We start from the raw sequence: 23606 nt of genomic DNA on the forward strand, positions 1-23606 counted from the left end.
CCCGGGCCCGAGCCGGCCCCGAGCGTGCGCCCGCCCCTTCGCGGCACCCGTAGGAGCGCTCGGCGGCCCCGCCCGCCGCTCTCGGGATTTAATTGCAGGGGCCGCTGGGCCGCGCGCCATCCGGCCCTGCTGCGGCACCGCCGACATGGCGTCCACCAGCCGGTACGGGGGCGGGCTGGGCGCGGGGGGCCGAGGGAGGAGCGGCTCCGGCTCCGACATCGCTCCCGTCCGCGGCACGGGCAGAGGATGGTTGCGTCGCCCCCGCTACCGCCTGGGGACTGAGCGGCGGCCATCGCCGCCCTTGCCCGGCCCCGGTGCTGCCGTTTTAGCACGGCTCTCGCGGTGCGCGGCGCACCGGCCCCTCTCCGGTGCCCTGTTTGTCGGGGCCGTTCCTTAGGGCGGCGGGCGGGCGGGCCTCAGGGCGCCTGTTCGTGCGGGCCGGGCCGCGCCGGGCGGCCCACAGCTGAGCGGCCTCTAAGGGGCCGAGCTCGCCGCCTCTGCGTCTTCGTGTCGCTATTGCTGGGCAGCGCTCCGAGGAGACGCCGAGGGTTTTGGGGGATTGATGTCCTGCGTGCGGAGCTCCTCGTCAGCCACAGCTCGGTGCGAACGGCGGCTCGGCCTGGTCTGTCCCCCGAGCGCGGCTGGGGCCGGGCCGGGCGGGCCTGAGGTGGCACCGAGCCCGTCCCGCCGTGTCCCCCGGCCGGGCACCGGCAGCTGCGGCCCCCGTGTCCCCCGTGCTCAGCGGTGCCTTGAGCCGAGTGCAGCTCCCTGGCCTGGCTCCACCTTATCGGGGCCTGCAAACTGCTTTCAGGCTCCCACCCTAAATCCGGACCGGCGCTAGTCAGCGGGCAGACGGGTTTCGGGTTCTGAATTCCTTCCTCCTGGAGACACTCCGAGTTCTCCTTTCTAGTCTGAAAGCCCGCGGAGCAGACCGGAGTGACTCTGTAGCGCCTGCTAAACCTGTCCTGGGATCTCGGAAGCGCTTCCGAGTAGTCTTGCTGCAAGCCGGGAGTTATTTGCTGGGATGGGCCTTTACACACGTGCCATGCATTTTCCTTGGGTGTAGGTGGCTTAGTAAATTGAACCCATTGCAAGGAGTACAGCGTATATGTGTCGGTAGATAAACCGAGTTAAATTGGGATGGGAAGACAAATTTTTGCAGTGTTTTATGAAGTTAAAGTCTGAAACAAAACATGGTTGGTATTCTTTGAGACATCTGCATTTTTTTCCTTTTGCTTGGTGTGTCACTGCCTTTTATGTAATGCCAAATGTCAGATGATTGTGAATGCTTTGTCAACAGTGTTGTCATATGAAACTTGTGGCTGGGAATAGAAGGAAAGTAGTCTAAAGAGCTTTCATGTACTCTTTTGAACATAATTTACATCTGAACATCTTGTGTTGACATGCTGTCTGGAGGTTTTAATATTAATAGTTATGTTGATTTTCAGTTTTAGTTTCAGGTTGCAGACATTTTTGTGAAGAGTCAGTGGATTAAAATGTTCTGATTTTTTGTGTTCTAGACTCATTGGAAATATCTAAAAAATGAAAATTAAGATGGGGAGTGTAGGTTAGGCTGAATTAATGGCAGAAAGAATTGTGAAAAATGGGGTAACTCAGAGTAATTCTATTGGAAAAATTTTTACAATTGAATGGATTACAAATTGTTTTTTTGGCTTATTCAAATAGAAGGTAGTAGTTATGATAAATTTTTTGAGATCAATTTCTTGTGTTTTTAAACTTTAGCAAAATGGCTTTGTGGAATATATGGATCCCAATTGTAAACAATTTTTACTCCCATTTTGAAATAATTCTAGTAGAATTATGTAACATATTGTTAATACGAAGTATTTACTTTTAAAACATCTGGTTAGAAGCAATTGGTTGTTACTTTAGTCAGTAACTAAAAGCTGTTTATTAAATAATGCTAATGCTTTATGATAAGTTGTAATTCCTGAAGATCCATGAGTGTGAAAGAGATCCCTGTTTTCAGAACTTCTAGTCATGTAATTGCCTTAGGAGCTGATTATTTTTTGTTAAGATTTCACTATGCATTGCTTAATTTAAAATGGAATTCATTCTTCAAATACTTTAAAATAAATCAGTGTCTGAATTGGGAATTTTCCAAGCATACATGTTGTATGTGTAACTTTCTGAGTTAAGGACCTGGTAGATAATACTGTTCTGAGTAGAAGGAGTGAAAATGCTCATTTGGAATGAAGAAATCACCACTAACTTCTTAGGAAATTTCATTTAGCAGTAGTTTGAGTTACACTGCATTTAATCAAGTCTGTTATGTAGATTTTTAGTGTTTGATTTGAAGTGATTTTGGTACAAGATACATTACAAGAAAATTGGAATTTAGGGGATTTAAAGTCTTAATTGTCAAATGTAGTTGCAGCATTCATATAAAAAGTGCAGCTCAGATAATCAAGTTAATATTCTAAAATTTAAAACATTAAGTGCTGTATTACTGAAGTGTTCTTATCATCAAGGAACTTTTTTGCTTTTTTTTTTTTTTAGTTTGGATGTGCTTCCGAGGGTTACTTGCCCAAATCATCCAGATTCCATTTTAGTGGAGGATTACAGAGCTGGTGATATGATTTGTTCTGAGTGTGGGCTAGTAGTAGGTAAGTAGTTATTCATATTTTTATAAATTGCCATGTAACCTAAATGGTGTGTGTAGGTTTGTGCCCTCTTGATGCCGAAGTGTGGGTGGTAAATTTGATGGGGTGTGTGTTTGTTTGTTTTGATTTTTTTTGTGTGGGGCTTAAGTTTTTTTCATGATTGTCTGTTGCTAAAAGCTTACTGCTCTGAGTAGCCTGTCTTCTGGTAATTTCTTGCACTACAAAAATAATCAAACTCTCTTTAAACACTGAAAATTTCAAATGTGCTGTAATATGAATTAGAGTGTTGTGCTGTCCAGTCCCATATTCTGTTTTTATTCATGACTCTTCTTTCATTCAGGAAAGTATAAGAGATGTTATAAAAGCTCTCTGTGAAATAACTTGCTTGTAAGAAAAAAACCCAACACAACACCAAACCAAGCCCCAACCAACCTCAGTTTCCCAGGCTAGATGTTATCTTCTGCCCTGAAAGATTTGTATTTATATGGTTGCTAGCATGTGTGTTTGTTAATCACTTCTCCCAAGGCTTTTAAGACTATCCTACATTTTTCCACTGGAATTTTGTGAAGCTATTTTACTTGGTTTCTGTAGCAGCAACTTCCAGAGATTAAGCTGTATTCCTGAGTATAATGGAATATTTAAAATGAAAGGCCTGTTAGGCTTTGTCTTTTGTTTGAATGAGAAAGAGGAAGTTGCTGCATAAACATTTTTATTTATCTTTTCTAGGATAAACATCTTACGTGCACCTTACTGTCTTTATTCATTTTATCATGGGAAACTTTCCACGCTTGTATTATGATAGTCCTTTAAACTTCATTGATTTCTGATAATTTGTTTTTGGCCATTATGTGAAAAAATCCTCCTTGAGGGTACATATTTGTGTGATTCATTCAGTGCTGCTAAATATTTCAAATTGTTTATATCTATCTTTCCTAGACGGTGCTGGTTTTGTTTTGCCTTGCTGAATTTAAAAATGGTATTAAAAGCTGAAAGTTAAGGAATTTGTGGTGAAGGTAGTACTAATTCAGCCAAGCAACTAAAATATGTCTTTTTATGCAAAAGCAAGCTTCCACATAAATTGTTAAAGTAAATGTTAAAACATTTAAACTTGAGTGCCAGTTTCCTTTAAAATCATGAAACCATTTGAAACCTCTAAAGGAAGGATTATAACTGCTTTGTTAAAAAGAAGGGGTGGTTTAAATTGCATAAAGGTCAATTAATCAGAATAAATTTGCTGGTTAAAAATTCATATATCCACAGCAGTACTTCCTACTCAAATATGATAGTAAGCTTTTAAGTTACTGCTTAAAAATATTTTGGTGCAAGTTCAACTCTTTGTGTGGCTGTCACAGAGATTGAGCAAAAGTTTAGAAAAGCCCATCTTGATCAGTTCATAACTTCTAAGATAGTTCTGGTTTTGGGAGAAGAGGAAAAGCTTTTTCTTCATAAATGTAATTTTTTGGAACTTGGAATTTGTCACAAGTTTCACAACATGTACCTTCTGTTACCTAGTCACAAGGAATTCTTGCCTGAAGAGTTTATCCTTTGTTTTTTCTGAAGTAATAGCACTGGTGCATTCTTTAGTTCAAAATGTTAGCAGTTTCAATGAGCAGGATCATTAGAATATTAATAGAAATTGTTTCTGAATTGAGTTTTTAATGTGTTTATAATTGTCTTAGTGCAGTTTACCACCAACATTACTGGTAGGATAAATACTGTTTTTTAGGTAAGCATTCTGTGGATGTCTCCCCAGAAGGCTTTAACAGCATTGTGCTGATTGTTCTCATTCTGTGCTGCATTCCTTCAGCTATTTAGCTTGCCTCTGTGTCCAATTCCTTAGCTAGGCTGTCCTGCAGGTCATTTCAAAACCAGTTAAATAGGGTGACAATAAGTGACCAAAGAGAAGTGAGAGCACTAAATATTTTCTCACCTGGTCTGATAAGAAATTTAGAGAGGGTGTAAACCAGATCCAGTCCTTGATGCCTGTTTTCTGGAGATGCTTGTGAAGTAGAGATTAAAGGAGTGAAGACAAAATTTAGGTTTCATGTATTCTAAGTACAACTTTCCTGTATTTGTAGCAGATTCCATGAGACACGTTCCCCTTAAGAGACTCAAGATTTCATTTCCTGTTTTTACTTAGGGAAGTTTTGTTTCAGGGCTTGCATGCATCGTCATCACATGTGAGCAGAGCCCACTGAAAATATATTTTGAGATGGACTAAAAGTTACTAGGATCTTTCAGTGAAGGGGATCAGTTAACCCTCCCTATGCAAAAATCAATATATCTTGTAGCTGAAGAAGTGCTATGGATTTATTTAAAAATACTGGTGTCTGCAGGGCACTGCTGGTATAAATGGTAAATGCTGAATTTGTGCTCTTACTTTACTGCTGTAAAGCACATACTGGTGTGAGTTCACTGATTTTTTTTTAAATTTTTTTTTGTGTGTGTGCAGTTTAGTTGTTGACAGAGCTATTAGTCTCTGACTTAACTAAGAGTATTTGTATTTGATGTTTTTCTTGCTTGCTATGGTAAAGTACTGAAGTTGCTTATTTATGAAAAGAGTGTAAGACTATTATATGTAGAACTGTATTGTAGGATAAAATAGCTGGTGCACAGATAATTTTCAGGTTTGTAATCAATTTTCTGGGAATAGGAGATTAAATCAGTATTATTATCTTGCGTTTGGCAGTTGAAAGGGTAAAGCAGTAGAAAATTTTGGGGTAGCAGGAGGCCAGGACACAGAGAAGCTGATCTCTTTATCAAGTGAATTCTGTATTTTAGGCAGACCTGTATGTTGCAAGTACTACTTTTTAAAGGGATTTTTGAGAAGGTTTTTTTTCCGAGTTGTTTTCTACTTACAGGTTCAATAATTTAAGTTACATCTAGTATGCTGGGTTTTTTTAACATAGTATTTTCCATGTGTTCTGAATAAACTGGTGTTTTGCTCTGCAGTATTAAAATAATTTAATCTTGTAATGTCATTATGACTGAAGCTGGTGTTGAGAGTATTATTGTTTCAAAATACTGCTTCATTCTCCTAAAACCTCTCATCTGCCTTTTCATTGTTACTTTTTGTGGATTAGTTTGTGTTCTGTCTTTTCATGGTAATTATTTCCAACTTGTTAACTTTTCCTTCTGCTAATTGCTTTTTACTTGAAAGGCGCTTGGAGACCTAAATTATAATCATCCATGAAATTTTGATATTAGTGTGGATTGACTTGCATTTGAGACTTAACAACTCTGTCCAGGTCTATTTGCTGTGACAAGAATAGTGTTTTATTATCCCTACCTTTCTCCAGTCATTCTAAGCTATGTGCTACACTAAGAGTTCATGGACAGTTCTGTGTTCATTTAAAGCATTCATCATATCTCATTCTCCAGACAGTGTTGGTGGGGGAAAAGGGTGTTGTTCAAGAACAGAAGGCTAGAAAATCCTCTTTCTGACAGGCAGCTATTTTGCTTACTACCTTATAGGCAGTAAAAAAGGCTGGGAATCAGCTCATATGCCAGAAGGGGCTGAAGAGAGCAGAGTGAAAGTGGAAGACAAAGCACTGAATTTTCTTGATGTAGCAAGGTGGTGATGTGAATTTCAGAGGAGGATAAGAACAAGTCTGGTGGCACGAACTGCTGGGTAGTATCTCAGGTATAAGGAATAGCTCAGGTTAGGAACACCTTTTGAAGACATTCCTTAAATATCTACATAGATAGCTTCATTAAATGTTGTCTTAGTGTGCAGGAGTTAAGCAGTGATGAATTTATTTTCAGTGTGTAGTAAGTGATTTTCTCAAACTGGTTAGCTCTGTCTGCTTCATGAGGCAGGTGTGGCTCAAAGGAACAGTGCTCTTGTGTGGATCTGCTTTGGAGAGCCTTCTTTGGTAAAAAAGCAGAAGTCTGTCTCCAGCTGATGAGGATCCTTGGACACATATCAACTCATTAAAGCTTTGAATCAGATTATGACCAATATTCAGATATTTCTGCTGTGTTCTGTGTGTACTTGGGTGTTCAGTTGAAGAATTTTAGGGAAAAATAGTCAGTAGTCTGTGGTCTGCACTAAGGCTGTTACAACAATCTGGGGATTTGTTTGGCTGATACTTCTGACACGTTTGAGATCAAAATGGTGCATTGTAAATTCAGATTGGTCCATGAAAAAGAGGTAAGATTTGAATATACTACAGGTGCTTTTCTTTTCTTTTTTTTTTTTTTTAGCAGTAAAATAAACAAGTAGGAAGGAGTTTCACAATTGCCTCTCTACTGGCCAGTGCATTAGTCAGGATATCTGTCATTAGGGATAAGATTACTTGCTTCTGTATAGCTGCTTGTTTTTTCTGAAAACCGAAGAAATCTTTTATTTCTTTTCAGCTGTTTGTAGTATCCAGTAGGTGGGGAAGGTGCTTGAGTACTTCCGACTTGCATCCAGTAGAGGGCAGTTACATCCATAGGGGGAAAATCTGTTAATATTTGGCTGCATATCCAGGTTTACTCCTTTCTGCAAGTATTGCCAATCTTTAAAATATTAATTCTTGATTCAAAGTATTGCTTAAAAAGTAGGCAAAAATCTTTAGATATGGATGTGAATTAGCAGCCTTTACATGTTTTGTGTCTAGACTACTAAAAAGTGTGTGACAAAAGTTGGCCCTTGGAAAAAGACTCTCTGCATTTAGAGGAAAGCTAATTATAAAGGATACTGATGCTTAAAGACATTCTGAATAGTTGACTCTTGCAGGAACTTTCACAGATACTTAATACAGGAAATTTATAATAAGAAGAAAGTGACCTGCTTGCCTTTCTCAGCCGGCATTTCAAACAGTCTGTTTTAATTCCAACCCTTTTCAGTTTTAAAGGCAAAGGGTGATGCTTCTAAGTGTTTGGCAGTGATGCTTGTAAGAGTGGGAACAGACTTTAGATGTTGAAAGTCAGCATCTTTTGTCAGCCTTTGTAATAAGCACTGCTCTTAGCATGAGATTTCCTGGAGGGTGCAGGAAGCTTTCTAGTTAGTGGGTTTTTGGCTGCAGACCTAAGGTATTTGAGGGCCACTGCTACTTCCAGTAGGTGAAGTACTAGGTTTTTCTAGTAAGTAACAGTAACGTTTTGAATCCTTCTATTTAGGGAGTGCTTCTTAACTTGCTTCCTTGCCAGGCTGACAAGGTAATTAGGCAAATAAGGGCTGGAAACAGTCTGAACTCGGATGGAAAAAGAGTCTCAAATATTGTGATGTAGGGTAGATCAGGCACAACATTTTCAATTGAGATTCTGTAGTTTGGAGCATCCTTCACACAAGTATTAGAGCTGTTGATCTTTTAAAGGTCTCAAGTCCTGGGGAGGTGTAACTTCAGTTGACCAGACTTGTCCACCTGATCATTTAACATTTCTACTTTCATTTGCTTCTTCCAAAATTATTATGCAAGCTGATGCCTTTGGAAGCCTGTAAGTCCTTTTAGATTTGTCATCAGTTTGATATGCAGGAGCTGCTAACCCTTTGTTGTTGTAGCAGTCATTTGCCTGCGGTGCTGTACTGTCTGTTTCAATCCATAGCTGCCTTTTGGTACTGCTGTGATGCTGTTGACGTCTGGCAACTAGTTAAAGTCATCTCTGGCTTTTTTGTTTGTTTGCTTGTGGGGGTTTTATGTTTTGTTTAGCCATCAGAAAACCTGCTTTAGTTACTTTAACTGTCTTGCGAATAGACTGGTGTTGCTGGTTGTGATGATAAATTTGTGGTGGTGACAATTCATTGAAAACAAGATCACTTTTACAAAGAATACAAATGCCTTACTAAGGGCTAGAAATAGTGGTGACTTTAAAATTATATGTTCATTTATTTTTCCCCTCTCCATGAGTTTATTCTGTGGAGCATTTAATACATCTGGTCCTTAATAGAAGTTCTAAGGCTGAAAAATGGAGAAAAGGTCCTGTGTTCCCATGTGGGGCAATATGTAAGCTAATAAATAGAATATGGAGTAGATACACCTGGAGTACTGTGTCCAGCTCTGGGCTTCTGCGTACTAGGAAGAGAGAGAGACTTGCTGGAGCAAGTCCAGAAGAAGGTTGCAAAAGTGGTTTAGAAGTTAGGTGAGTCTTGAGAGCTGAAGCTTGATCTGATTGTTCAGCCTGGCTCTGTGCAGTTTCGTGTCTTCTTCATTCTCCCCAGCCTGTAGCCTGCTCCTTAGTTTTTCACTGTAGTTTGTCATAGCACCTCATTACTCTGCTTAATGAGGAGCTGACTGAAACTTAAGTGTAATCCTATATATTTATACACACATATCTACATTTCAATTTGGCATTGTAAAATGCTTTTAATTAAAAATATAATGTATGTGCTCACTAGATGGCAGCAGATTCCCTAACTAACTGTGAGAATGAAACATTCCCTGTTAGCAGTAGGTATTTTGGATCTTTAGAGTGCAAATCAACTTTTAATACTGTATTTATGGTAAAATTAAAATATTAGTTAACAATATGCAGAACTTAATGCAATGTGCAGCTAACATTAGAGCTCCTCTGAAAATAACTTAAGAGCATGCCTTCTGAGCAGTGTTTCAAGACTGGATATGGAAGATTACATAGCTCACGAATGTCATTATATTTCTAGTTTTGGTTCAGTTTTAAGCTATCTTGTCTTCTTATAACAGATAATGCAAAATGTAGGAGAAGAGAATACATATGTCTTATGAGTTACTGCAAGTTTGATGTATAGATATTTCAAACTAAGTTTTAAAAACTACTCAAAAGTCTATTTTAATTTTTGGGTCTGACCTGAGTTTGGTTTTGCATTTCTGTAGCACGTGTTCTTTGCATGTGTCAGTTGTGAAGAAAAGTAACCTTGGCCTGAGGTTTTCTGTTCTGAGTAGCACTTCTGCATTTTATTAAATGAGCTTTTCAGATGATGAGTAAACTGAATCTGGTTACCAACCAGGGGAGTTGGCAGTGTGTGTTTGCACTGGAGCCTGTGTGTTAGACTGTATTTACACTGAATCCTGGAAGAGTAGTTCATGAGAAGAAATGGAGCAATGGAGAAAAATTAGTCTGTTCAGCAAGATGCTTTGGGATATCAGCCTGGAGATGCATTTCACAAGGATTTGGTCCTCTAAACTGTTGTTTTTGTCTGTATTTCAGAGGAGGAAGCTGAGGAGGTGAACTCCTCTGTTAGAGGAAAATCAAATAAAGGAGTATCTAATGTGACTGTATCCAGTGAAGCCCTTTTGTTCAAACTGACTGCTTAGAAAGGGAGTAGCCAAGGAATATGTGGCCACTCCCATCCTTATTGCAGTTTTAGAGGGTTGCCCAAACCAATATAAGATTGCCCAAACCAATATAAGAATAAGTGAGCAAGCAGAGACAACTGTATGGTGTACTTACTGGGAGCTTTTTTACTCTCATGTTGGACTGCTGGATCCATATTCCAGCTTGGGAAAGTCAGTCAGTAGGGCATGACCTAGCAAATTGAGTTTAGAGCTTGAAATCTTAACTCAGTCTAATTTAGTCAGCAAAAAATCTTAACTCAGTACTAAGTTTAGTCTTTTTGTAAGACTAAATGTAGTATTTTAAAGTTTTGCTTTGACCACTTAGGGTGGGGCTTAATTGCATCTGTACTAATATCCCAGTTCCAAAGTGGTTTTTATGTATTGAAGAACTAAAGATAACAAATGCTGCATTTTGTTTCTTGTTTTAGTTTCTTGTTGAATGGGATGATTCAGCTTATCATGCTTGTAGCTGAATATGTTTTCCATCTATGGAAACCTGTGGGCTTATTTGTTTGATTTTCAGTAATACTTCTAGCTTGTGTCACACTTTTATAGAAGCCTTTTGAAAGATGGAATGTGCTGCCTAGGATTTCGGTGCTGCGACACTGACAGTATACAGAAAAACTTCTTTTCTGTAGTAGCAGATTTCTTGGCAAAATGAAGATATTTGCATACTGCATCTTAATTGCACAAATGCTTTATATTCAGTGATTTGTTCTACTTAATCTTTTCTTACTCTGTCATAGTAGTCTCAGTCTTCTGTTTGTGATGTGTTTATCAGAGCAGGCAGTGATGTAGAACTTTCTTGTTAGAGCAGGAATGGTTCATAACTCACAAGAGGCAGATCCCTGAGTGAGTCATTTAGGTCATTCCCACTTGTGTGGAAAAATATTACATCATTGCTCTGTACTCAGTGTTCTATTTATACCATGCCAGAATTTTAAGTACATTTTGCTTTTTTTAGATGCTGTAAACAGTATTGGGGGTTCGTCTAAAAGTAAGTTACTGCTAGGCCATAGAAGGAGCATTACTGAATCAAATATTTACAGAGAGTCCAGGAGTCAGAGGAGCACACTGTCTGCAAAGTCAAGCTTGCCAAGGGTGTGGGGGTTGACCTTTGTGGCAGAAAGAGTAAAAGGCAGCACAGATTCATTCTATCCATAACCCTGTAGCTTTTCATGGTTGATTTTTTTTCTTCTCCCTCTTGGTTTTTATTACACCAGTAAATAAAGGTGGAGCCATACTTATGAGCAGGTCTGACAGGTATTGATGAGAACACCTTTAGGTTAAAGTTTTTTGGTTTTTTTTTGTTGTAGCAACTTCTTTTGGTTCATTCACAGCTTTCAGTTTCAGGCATCCTCCTTGCATGGTTTTATGTTAAAAATTGAGTTATTCTGTCAGAATAGAGTCCCCTTGTATCCCCCAGGGAATTCTGCAGTTGCATCACTCTGTCCACACCTTCTGCATTTTCTCCAGCTTCAGATCTTGTATTGTTTGCAGAGTGCTTTTTTCTGCCTGTTTTCACCAGGTTAAATCAGCCTCTGTGATTTCATTCTAAGACTTCCATACTGTAAATTGTGCAGTCAGTTCTGCTTTTTTTTTTGCAGGCATTTCTCTCACAACAAACTTAAACATTGATAAAGGTGATGAATTTTCCCTCAGGTTTAGCTCAGGGTACCAATTATTCTGAAGTTTCTTCTGAGCTGTATTCTGCTTTACTGCAGAACACTGAGAGAAGTGTTCCTTTTGTGTTATTTTGTGCATGTGTTCTTAAAAATTCTGTAGTATTGCTCTGGAGGCAGCACCTTTGTGATGCAGCATTTATCAGATCTTTGAATACAATGAACTGTGCTGGGTTTGGGGCTGGGGTTTGTGCTTTCTTTTGTGTTTCGTTTTTTCCCCCAAGTTTCTGTTGTTGTGTTTACTGTAGGGCTTTTGCCTGCATCACAGAGTTTGTGAGAATTAATTCTCAAACTGGTAGGTTTTGAGAAATAATTCTCATTGCTGTTTCCTCTCGTTGCTATAGGAAAGGTTTAGGTGGATGTGAAATTAAGAGAGGACTGCAAGGAAAGTTGTTTCATTCAGAAAATGTGGTGCTTTTCCTGTTTATTCTGAATCTGTACTGAAAATCTTCCAGTTATAACAGGGTTGATTGTGTTTAAGTAGTTGAGTATATATATTTTATGTAAAACTGTCAAGCATCATGAAATTGAGCAGAGTCACAGCTGTCTTCAAGAACAAAAACTGAACTGCAAAATGTCATCAGTGGTGGGTTAGGAGTTACAAAATTGAGGGTACAAAGGAGCTAGAAATTATTCAAGAGAAGTAATTTACTATAGCTTGATGGGATTGTGCATGATAGGTAATTCATGTGTGCACTATTAACACATGGCAAGTGTGATTACAGCAACTGACTCATTGGGAACAATCCACAGGCAGTCCTGACTTCAGCTTGAAATTGAGATCTTGATTCCTTTTGTGTATTGGAAATGCCATGATGTTCTTAATGGATAATCCATAAAGGTGACAGTTTCTGGTTTCAGGATGCATTTCTTAAGTTATTTATGTCTTCTGTGCAGCTCTAGTTGCATTTTTTTTCCATTGTAGATCCTGAGAATTCCTGTTTGTTGTCCTGCCAGTTACTGTTGTGTTTGGGAATGGCAGCATTCCCATCAATGCCTCCTTGGAGTGCAGAGCTCAGATGCCTGCCTTAATGTTTCCTGCAATATTTTAAAGCACTGTGTCAATGCAGACTTTGTGTTGCCCTGTGTTCCCAGGTGACCGGGTCATAGACGTGGGCTCCGAGTGGAGAACGTTCAGCAATGACAAAGCCACCAAAGACCCATCTCGAGTTGGGGACACCCAGAATCCTTTGCTCAGTGATGGTGACTTGAGTACAATGATTGGCAAGGTAACACTGGAAATACTAAAGTTTACTGAGTGTTTTTTTTCAAGTACCAGGTGATACTTCCATAGAAAAACTATACAGCATGTATTTTTGAAGAGATTTTCACCTGAACTGAAGTTGCATGTTTCAACAGTCTATAAAATGTGGCCCTTTCCTTAGGATAGAAGGAAAGGGCCAACCTTTGCAAAAAACCCAAAAAGTTTGCAGTGTTGTGGAGTTACTTGCTATACTTAGATATGTTGCTATAAATAGGAAAGCTGATGTTGCAATTTTAAAAGAAGTATACTTTGACTTAGCAAGTGTATTTGAGGCTGTTCTGAAATTAATGTTGAGATCTCAACAGTTAATGCTGCTGTTTTTTCGTAGTAAAGTCTGTATCAGATTCATATTGGAGACCTGGAGACCACATTGTACATGTTCTTTCAATTAATGTTAAAGCACTAAATGTAGAATTCTTTCACGGTGTGAGTGCCTCAAAGGAAAGTAGCCCATCTATACTTGGGTTGAAATTTTGTGGTGCAGTCATGTCCTGCTGTTTCCCCTTGAGAGCAAGCAGGACTAGTCACACAAATGCATTCCCTCTGATGAAGCAGCCACACAGGTAAGTTTTAATTGTTGTACTTTCTTTTTCATATTTTACTGCAAGATCCAAATTAACTTTTTGTGGATTTCCTGAATGTTTCATGAAAAGGGGTGAAGTTGCTGATTAGAACATTTTGCCGCTTTACGTGTTTTCTCAGAAGTTTTTGTCCCAGTGATGTTGCTACGATCAAGTGCCTAAATATATATGTATAGGGCAGTGTGCAGCATACTTTTCATCCAAGAATTCTTAAAAGCAACAAAGTCAACAAGTGAATACTGATGGGCAGCTAATTTTCACCATTAGTGAAAAAGAAATCTTCTCTTTGAGGAAATGTCCAAGTAGATTATTATGTTTTGGAGAATTCTAAGAATTGCTGCCTATCACATTTCATGATTATAGGTGGCTTTTGGAGTACATTCAGACAAACAAATTTCTGCAGTGCTTCATTAAAACATTGGCATTGCTAAAGGGCTGTTAGAAGCAGTGTTGTAGAAGTCACTGGAATTCTAAGAGGGATAGGAACCTTAGTGAGAGAATTAAAGACATAGGAACTTGTATGAAAAGTTTGTTTGCCCATGAAAACTAAAAAACTGTAAGAGCTGGACATTTGACTAATGAAAGTTTTGCTGTAAACCAGAACATCCCAGAATAGGCAGGAGCAAACTTGCTGTAGCAAGGAGTGCCATTGCATAAAGACAAGATGAGAGTTCTAGTGTGGCATGATTTAACCTATGAGAACTGAGTAACAAGTGCTGGAGCTGCCTGGATTGTGTTTGGGATTGTAGAGGGGGCAGTCAGTCCAACTGTGGGTACTTTATTTGCAGAGGTGCATTATTTTCTATGGGAAATTGAGAGTCCCTGTGACAAACCAGGATGTTTTCTGCACAGGAGTTCCTGTGTTTGTCTCGCTCGTAAGCAGGAGCCCTGCCATGTCAGTTCCTTGATGTGAGCTCTGTATAAGGGACTGCTTTTTTTTTCAGTTGTTTGGAAGGAAGTGAATGGCTTTTATCAGAAGATGCTGAAGACATCTCCTGTCAGTGCAGAAAGGGCATGAATTTTGCAGCAAGGAAGTGGTACATGTCTCAAGCAGTCATCTGAAGTGCCTGCTGGCAGTAGGTTGGGATGTGGTTTGACCTGGATAGACACAGTGGTTGAACACTAACTAGATAGACACAGTGGTTGAGCAAGGGTGAAACTGGTGTAGTCATGAAAGAGGGTAAGTAGCATCTGACAGAGTGCAGAAAACCTGTATGAATTCCAGAGAATGAAACAGGGTAAGATTATTATTTTCCCAGTTAATAGCAGGATTTAGAAGGGCCTGGAGTAGATCCCATGTTTGTGTGCCAGAGATGGCTTTAACCTTTCATATGGGACAGGATCAGGGCTATTTCTTTCTGCTTGAGGTAGGACTGCAGATAATAAAATCTTTACAGCTGACCTTCTCCACCCTCACAAAAGCACTCTCACCAGAAAAACCCCTAAAACACAACCTGTGTTGTGGGAAATCCAAAAGAGAAGGACACTGATAATTCTCATGGCACATCATGTTAGATCTGTTGTAGACTCCTGGGAACAGAGATGGAAATCGAGTCTCAGCCAGTTATAACAGTATTGCTTTGTAACAGTAGAGGAAGAGGATCAGTTCTCCTTCACAGAGTGGTTTGTGTCTCTTTCCTCTGGGAGGCAGGAGGTGCTGCTCTGGGGCCCCTTCCTGCAGGGATGTGTGGTCTGTATGTGTTAGCTGCTCTGCCTGGGCAAAGGGATTAATTGCTAATTGGTTTTAATGTGTGAGGAACCCATGTGTCTGAGGCAGCAGCAGCAGCCTGCATTGGAACAAAGATTAGTTTGCCTCCAAAGAGGAGGGTGAATAACATAGTTGGCGGTGCTGGAAGTGGTTTAAATTCCACAGGCAGGTCTTCAGGATACTGGCACAGTGTTGTAACTCTGAAATTAGATACTGTGTGCTGCAGTTGATCTGATTACAATGCAGATCAATTGGAGGCATGGTGAAGTGTCACGTTAATTGTGACTTGACTGCCAGAATGTTATGGTCATTTCTAAAACTCTTAACATAAAGTTAAAGAAAAATAAACAAGCATCTTTTAGTTTTGCTTTGATATAGGGAGCTCTCTTCTAGGAATCTAAAAGCAAAAACTGCAGGTTTTGTTTCCTATCTTATGGAAAAAGTCTTCTGTCACCTTTGCTAGTTAATTGATTCCTTTTTTTGTATTAACTGCAACTCCAAGAGAATGTATATTGGTTGAACAAAGATCTAATGCAATCTTTTGGCATAGAATTTCTATCCTTTGATCAGATATCTTTGAAAGAAGCTGGCTTTTGTTAAACTGCGTGGCCTGAATCTGGAAGTGCTCTATTGATAAACAGTGAGAAGGTACCAGGGGCTGATGAAAAAGGGGAAAGGATCCATCAGACTGATCCATGTGAGCTGTTTGTACTGGACAAGAAGACTGCTGGATCAGGGCATGCCTTGGTGCTGCGGTTAACCACAAATCAGTGCTGTGGGTGATACTGGTCATACTGTGTGCTGCTCTGGGGAAATACTGGGGTACAAAGCTCTTGAATGCCAGCACTGTAAACCTGACCTCCACTGAGCCCCTTCAGAGATTGTCACTGTTTACTTGACTGCATTTTTCACTTTCGCTACCTTGAAGAGTGTTTTCAGGATTGTATCTATGAGATTTCTGTTCTGTTTGAAACTCCCAACTCAGGCCACAACAGTAAACCACATGATTCATAAAGTTAACTTCATTTCAGTTAAAACTGTGTGGCTTCTGTCTTTTTCCATGAAGAGAAAGGATCTCCTCACATGATTGTCAAGGACTGAAATCAATAAAGTGTTGTCCCTCAAAGCTCCAGAAGGAAAGTAGATGGTGCATTTAAATAACACCTGCAGGGAGAATTTCTGTGGTTTATGTAAGCAGTTGAGGTGGAAGAGAGTTTTCCACCCTTTTTATAGTTGTGAGTTGTGTATTGGGCATGGCTCTTGAAGAGGGCTCACATCAGCAGGGTAAAATCTTTGTCTGCTTTCACTCCACAGCACCTAATAGATGTGGGTTGTTTTTTGCTTGGTGTTTTTAATTTTTTTTGTTCTCCTTAACCAGTATACCAAGGAAAATCCCTCTGGTGAAGGGGAATCCTTGGTGGCTCCAGGACAGAGCAATATTTCCTGGTAGATTAGTCTCTGATAAAAGCCTGACTAGACAAGGACCTGGGGACTTGCTGTTGTTTGTGCTCACTCTTCTGGCATCTCCAGGAGTTTGAGCTCACACAGTTCCATGTAAGCATGTGTGCATACACTGGTCTGGGAGGCGACGATAAACACAAATGTAACACCCTGCAGGGAACAGGGGTATAACTGATGGCCAGCAAGGAGCCTTTTGACCTAAGACTTGTATACTTTGGGCCAAAGGAAGTTTTGACATAATTTTTGAATGGAAGGCTTAGTATTGCTCTTTGTGGCCTGAAGTCTGTTGTACTTTATTCTTGCTCTTTGTTTACCTTTTCATCTTACTGGGAACCTTTGAATAGTTGGAGGTGTTCATCCAGCCAAGGAAGTAGGATTGTCTTTGGAGCAGCCCTCTGTTGTGTTGGTGCCAGGATCATGTCTGGGTGCTTATTTTATATTAAAGGATGCTTGGAATAGGAGGAAAAAGCCATGAATGGTTCTGGAATCTGTTGTAAAGAGCTGTTGAAGGAGCTAGGGAGACTTGTGAGGAGGGTTCTGTGCCAAAGTCCTCAGTTCTTGCAGTGAGTCAAGGTGTGTGAGCACCACAGATGGTGCAAGTGCTTAGCCAGTTATCAATCAGCCACAGATCAAGACCTGCTTTGTGTTTACTGGTTTTGGTAAAATGACAGTGCAGTAGTCTCTGGTGGCTTGTTTAAATGACCAAATCTGTCTGCAGTGAAAGCTGGATGCCCCATCCCAGGTAAATTGTTTGAAGGTACCAGCAAGGAATGAATGCTTGCAGATTCAGGAAATCCATGTTTCTACACATGATGGAATGATGAAGAAATGGTTTCCACTTGAAGGAACTTGGGGCCCTGTGCATGCTGTGACAGTGAACATATGTATGTAGACAATATAAATTACAGATTATAAATTGCTCTTCGCTTACAGGACGTCATTATCAGCTATCACTAATCTGACATGGCATCATTTGGTTGAGACTTGTTTTGGACTGCTGGTAAATTGAAAACTTTGAACATTTTAGAGCCTTTTGCTTGGGCATATTTGCATATTTAATAGAAGTATGCATTTTGCTCTGTAAGTTGTAAGGTATAAGCAGAATGGTACCTTGGAAGCTTGTTTTGAAGTTGCCAGGTTGAGTGTGAGGGTCTTAATTCTATGGAGATCTCAAGCTTTTCTTTTAAAAGGCCAATGATTTTTCCATAAAGTCAAAATACATGGATATTTCCATTTTCTGATAAAGGCTTGCAGCCTCTAACAGGCACGGTGTCAGGTTGGGTTTGACTGGCTCATTGGTTTGTGTGTTCTCTTTGCCCATGCCTTCTCTGTGATGGTTATCATTGTAACAACTGGTCTCCAGCTGACCATAAAAATGTTTTTCTGGCTCACTGATGTTGGGGAGAATGAAACAGGAAAGCCTTATGATTGCCTGGCAAAAGATTTTGAGAATATGGAAACTATAAGCAAGATTGAAATGAAAGCAAGCTTTGCGATCCCTCAGTTACTGAGCAACGGGAAAGCAACAGTGTGGCCGCTGAAGGTAAAGCCCTTTTGATGAAACAACACCCTCTCCTGCAGACAGGTCCAAGGGTCAGAGCAGACCCTGTCAGCTTGGCAGAAGGGATCTAAAGAGGAGTTTTTAGGGTTTAAAATGTAGCACAATATGGTAATATAGTGATTCTTATAGGCTGTATGGAAATGCTATAGGATTTGTATATTGTACTAGATTGGTTAGTGAGAATCAGAATATTCAACACAGAAGATGATTTATTGTACTGTACGGGGAACTTCACTCTCTTACCTCTTTTACTCTCTTATGCTTTGGCTCTCTTGCCTTTTGCTCTCTTACCCCTTTCACTCTCTTACCCTCTCGTCCTCTCTACCCCTCTTTTCTCTCAGGCCTGCTCCGAGCTGCAGCTGGCAGCTCCCAGCAGGGCCCTGCACCCAGGCCCTTTGCAATAAACTGTAAGTTCCTCTGGCTGCAGAGATCTCTCATTTCTGTCCGTCCCAACTGTGCTACCCCTGATGCTCCTACAACCTGTCTGCCACAAATGCAGCCTAAAGGACACACCAGGGTTGCACAGAATATTATCCTAGACCTCAGCACTGGTGACAGGAGTAGCAAGATGCACACATTAGCTATATATTCTTTCTCTTTTTGGCTGTGTAACTATTGTTACATAAGGGAAGAAAAAGCACTGTGTAATCTGTAGTCTCTGGGAAGCAATTCATTATTTGAGACTGGTGCCAAGTGTAGAACTTGTTGTGTGGAATGATGCTTGGTTGAATGAGTTACTTTCAGTGATGTTTATTTGCACAACTGTTGGAACCGATGTCTTGAATTAAAATGTATAAAGCTGGAAGATGTTTGCTCTTGAAGTGAGCAGGAAGTTGCTTAGATACTTGTATTATTGATAAGACAAAATTTTCTTTTCAGGGCACAGGTGCAGCAAGTTTTGATGAATTTGGGAATTCAAAGTACCAAAATCGCAGAACTATGAGCAGCTCTGATCGTGCGATGATGAATGCTTTTAAAGAAATTACGAACATGGCAGACAGAATCAACCTCCCTAGAAATATAGTTGTAAGTTCATGTCTCTTTTCCTTAAATTGTTCTGGCATTGACTTAGTTAGCATAATATAATGAGCACATGAATTTTTGATATTGCTGCTAATTAAATGGCCCTAGAGTTAATTAAATTTCATCTTCTTGCGTTGAAGGATCGAACAAATAATTTATTCAAGCAAGTGTATGAGCAAAAGAGCCTGAAGGGGAGAAGTAATGATGCTATTGCTTCCGCTTGTCTCTACATAGCCTGTAGGCAAGAGGGCGTTCCAAGAACATTTAAAGGTAAGTTTTCAGTGATACAGATTCAATTTTTCTATGAAGGAAAAGTTTCGTTTCTGTCACTATAGGAGGTTGGTTTTCTTATTCCTAGACTTCGTCAAATTGGTTGTTCTCAGCTGTAGCTCACCTTTGAGGGGAGGGTGGAAGGGTCTGTGAGAATTTGTTGTATTTGTGGAATAGGCTCTAGGGCATGGGGGTTTTAGCATTTGGAAGTTATTTTGAGTGTTGGTGAAACAAAAGGCATTGCTTTAATCAGAGGATGGTGGAGCCTGTTGTAACTGATTTAACTGAATTTGAATCAGCAGTTCTGTAGTGAATAGTGCAACTTTTCTGTAACAGAGGTACAATTCTCTAGCATTCAGTACCAAATTTCCCTTACTAAGTGAGCTGTATTAATAGTGCCTTGTGATAAATGTGAACTGACTGAAGTTTCACAAATGGTCAGAGCTTATTTCGTGATGGTGGCCTTCAGGACATTGTACTTCTTTGTGGGTCTTAATATATTGAGAATCAAGTTTGATTATTTTGGGGGCAACAAATGCTGTGAAGCCTGAGATTTAATTTATACTCTTTTTTCCAGAAATATGTGCAGTGTCCAGGATTTCAAAGAAAGAAATAGGCCGGTGTTTTAAACTTATTTTGAAAGCTCTGGAAACCAGCGTTGATTTGATTACAACTGGAGACTTCATGTCACGATTCTGTTCTAACCTGGGTCTTCCCAAACAAGTACAAATGGCAGCCACCCATATTGCCCGGAAAGCTGTGGAATTAGATTTGGTTCCTGGGAGAAGCCCTATCTCTGTAGCAGCTGCAGCTATTTACATGGCATCACAGGCTTCTTCAGAGAAAAGGACGCAAAAAGGTAAAACTTGACTTTTTTTGGTCTTTTTTTGGTTTGTTTTTAGTTTGCCATGTCTTTTTTCCTGAAAGAAACTTCAGTATTGCTGTAAAACTTGGATGAGGTCTGTGCAAACAGTGATAAGCTCATTCTAACTGCATACAGCAAGGACCAAACCAGGATCTCCCTGTCCCCAGAATGAACATGGAGTAATTGGCTACACTCAGTGTAAACTGAGTTCATTTTCTTCTGGTATTAGGAGTTGGATTCTTGAATGCAGTGGACCAGTGCATTCACATGAGCATAATATTTTAAGTTCACATATATTTTTGTGTGTCCATTTTCTGCTCTAAAATATTCCAAACAGGAACTTGATGGCAGTTGCAGGGAGTACTTGGGCTTTGGATTACATCAAATCTTTAATCATTCCTGCAGCCAGGGAATCGCCTGCATTAGTACATGGTCCTTGACTTACTGTGAGCCTGTGGTAAAGATGGAAACTGTGGGATGGCAAGGTTTGCTGTGGATCAGCTAGGGCAGATAGGGTGGCCTGTGGGGAGCCAGTAAGGAGTTCAGGGCTTTTGAGCTGCAGAGCAGCATGGATCAGCCCCTGGGGCTCAAGGGCATGAGGCTACAGGGCAGTGATGTATGGGGAAAGACGTTTACTAAGGCTGCAGGGGGTAGAACTTGATGTGAGAAATGGATTCAAGTGTTCCTCTGAGTTGTCCAGTCCAGATCAGAGATGTTGAAAATGTAGCAATTTCTTAATGGAGCATTCCATATAAAGAATAGCTTTATCTGTCAGGTTGTGGTTTGTTCTGCATTTGTAACTGCTTATGTCCTTGGAGCTTCCATCCTGTTGGCACTTTCCTGGGCCTATGAGTGATCTGTAGCCCAGGAAGTTCAGTACCTTCATCCTTGCTGGTTGTGAGATTGCATCTCTTAAGAGTGATAATTAAAATACAGCTGCTTGCCATGGACACCACAGCTCCACACGGCTCCAGTGGTTTTGGACAGTGCTGAAGGCTCTCATGCAGTTCAAGGTTTAAATTCCTGACTTTTTTTTCTTACTAACTCTTGAATAAATTTAAGTTTCTGTGCATCTCAAACAAGTGTTCCCTTAGCTTGTTAGATAGTGGTGTGTGCCTCTGCCTTATTTCTTGGTGCATTTTAAGGTAAATGTATTTCATGCTTAAGTGAAGGTATCAGTTTTTGTCTGTGGCTCAGTTTTTTGCTTGTTTTTGCTTATATTTAATCAAAGCATAAAAATGAAGTTCTAGAAGTTGATGATGATTTGTTAAAATACTGGTGGTCATATGTAATACATGTTTCTAACTACTTTTACCCTCTTCCAATTTGAAGTTTGTTATTCCACAATTTATAGGTTAAGGTGAACTGTAGCACATAAGAAGACAGACTTAAGTATCCAAAATGTTACTCACCACAGTTAACAATATTTCTACCAGGCTTTCGGGGAGTTGCAAGTGAAGCAAGTGTCCAGTGCCTCTTGATAAGTTATGCTTGCTGGTTTTTTGAATATAAATGGCAAAAGTAAAAACTAACCACTTCTCTGCTTTTTGTTGTAGAAATTGGTGATATTGCTGGTGTGGCTGATGTTACGATTAGACAGTCATACAGGCTGATCTATCCTCGAGCTCCAGATCTTTTCCCAGCAGACTTCAAGTTTGATACCCCAGTAGACAAACTACCACAGCTGTGAGATTGCAGAGGGTTAATTTCTGTTAACCCCCCCAAAAAACCCCAACAAAAACAAACTCTTTATTTTTGCCTATAATAAAGGATGTACAAAGTGTTAATATTGGGTCTTCGTGTTGTGGAACTGGAGGATGTGGAGATGGAGCATAACTGCTGGAAGGCAGCATACATTCCAAGGGTAAACAAGCTGATTGTGTGGCATTTTGTATGTATATATTAGTGGAAGTAAATATTTAATATCTGTTGCAACAAATTTCATTTGATACTGTTGTACTTATTTAGATTTCTTTTGTAGGGATCTAGTAAGATGTATTTTGGAGAATTTAAAATATTGTGTAATTCCCAAATAAACTGTTTTCCAAAAACACCATCTTGTGGTATGACTGCAGTGTGACATGCATGTACTGTTGTACATGCTGAGAACTGGAATGCAGTCCATGGAATGGTGGAGTGAGCTTCATACTTGTGGGCTTGGTCACAAGGCTGCTTAAATGCTCATTAGTGGACAATTTCTGATCTCTGGAGTGCTCTGGTAGCTGTAGGGAGCTGTAGTGTGGGTGCTTGCACCCAGAATGTAAACAGTTGCTGAAAAGCTGTTCCGAGTTTTGCACAACTGCTGCAGAATATTTCCAAACTGGTTGCAAAAGGATTAATCCCATCCTTGGCACAGCCTTCCTGATTCTCAATGTCTCTGCTTTTCTGCTGTGAATTTGAGGTAATGACAAAGCAGCTACTGAGAAGCATGAGGACTCAATTTAGTTGAATTCCTGGTAACTTTGTGATGCTTAGTACTGTACAAAGAAAAGTAAAAATATTTATAGTGTACGTTTGTTAAATGTCTGTCCTGCCAGCCGACCCTGCAGTCTGGCTGGCCTGTGGTTGTTCCAAGTGAGCATTTGTTGTTTGAACTGATATGCCAGGTGCTGAGTGAAGGCCTGAAGTTGCTCAGCCTTGCCCAGACTGAGAGCTTTGAACATTGGTTGCCTCCTGACAGTGTCCCTTTGTGTACAAAACAACAAATGTGCTTAAGTGGGAGTCTTTTGGTTCCTGAGATTTTTGTATCACAGGTGCAAATGCAGTTTAACTACACAAATAACAGCTGAGGGGTCAGCTTGCTGCACATCTGGTCTGAGCCAGCCGGAGGAAAGGCTGTGTCCAGTGCTAGTAGGACTCAATAATTGCCAGTAGCCCTTACTGTTTGTTTTCTAGTTGAGCTTTAATCCTCTTCTGCCAGTAGATACTGGAAATGTGGAGACTGAACATTTTTTTCTGTAGGTTGTACATTCCTGTTACACCTCAGGAGCTGTTGGTTGCTGCCATGAAGGATTCTGGTGCAGGTGTTAGGAGTACGCTCAGTCGTCGGCAGGGCATGTATTCATTGTCTGATGTATTGCCTTTGACTTTGTTGCAACATTTTCTATTATCTGGGCATTCCTGCTCTTGGTCTGTACTATTCTGCCTGCACCCTCTGCAAGAAAAGGGGGATGCTGTGAATGGGCTGGGCCTGACCGTTAATGCGTTGCTACAGCTTGGGAATGCAAAGGTGGAAATTGCTTTTACTGCAATTGCTGCTTTCCAGCATAGATCTGTGGATTAAATCTGCTCCATGAAGATTGAAAGTGACTGAAATGTACATTTGCCCA

General features: G+C 40.3%; 1 protein-coding gene across 3 annotated transcripts; it reads left to right on the forward strand.

Annotated features, from left to right (window-relative positions):
* Positions 1–79: 79 nt before the first annotated feature.
* GTF2B (general transcription factor IIB) lies at positions 80–22333 on the forward strand. Of its 3 annotated transcripts, none has more exons than XM_064720158.1 (7): positions 80–162; positions 2521–2627; positions 12640–12773; positions 18999–19145; positions 19283–19412; positions 19990–20271; positions 21834–22333. In XM_064720158.1, exons 1-7 carry the CDS (start codon positions 146–148, stop codon positions 21965–21967), a joined length of 951 nt encoding a protein of 316 aa, XP_064576228.1. In that variant the 5' UTR covers positions 80–145; the 3' UTR covers positions 21968–22333. The 3 variants fall into 3 exon arrangements, with proteins under 3 accessions (XP_064576228.1, XP_064576227.1, XP_064576229.1); XM_064720157.1 differs by lacking the exon at positions 80–162 and adding an exon at positions 471–600; XM_064720159.1 differs by lacking the exon at positions 80–162 and adding an exon at positions 1080–1196.
* Positions 22334–23606: the final 1273 nt, after the last annotated feature.

Source organism: Zonotrichia leucophrys, chromosome 8 (assembly GCF_028769735.1).
Source record: "Zonotrichia leucophrys gambelii isolate GWCS_2022_RI chromosome 8, RI_Zleu_2.0, whole genome shotgun sequence".
Taxonomy (NCBI): domain Eukaryota; kingdom Metazoa; phylum Chordata; class Aves; order Passeriformes; family Passerellidae; genus Zonotrichia; species Zonotrichia leucophrys.

Excerpts from the sequence above, each read along its gene's own strand:
- GTF2B (XM_064720157.1), top strand. The coding sequence starts at position 563 with ATGTCCTGCGTGCGGAGCTCCTCGTCAGCCACAGCTCG. Across the intron at positions 19,413-19,989 it reads CGTTCCAAGAACATTTAAAG|AAATATGTGCAGTGTCCAGG; the intron begins GTAAGTTTTCAG and ends TCTTTTTTCCAG. Across the intron at positions 20,272-21,833 it reads AGAGAAAAGGACGCAAAAAG|AAATTGGTGATATTGCTGGT; the intron begins GTAAAACTTGAC and ends TTTTTGTTGTAG.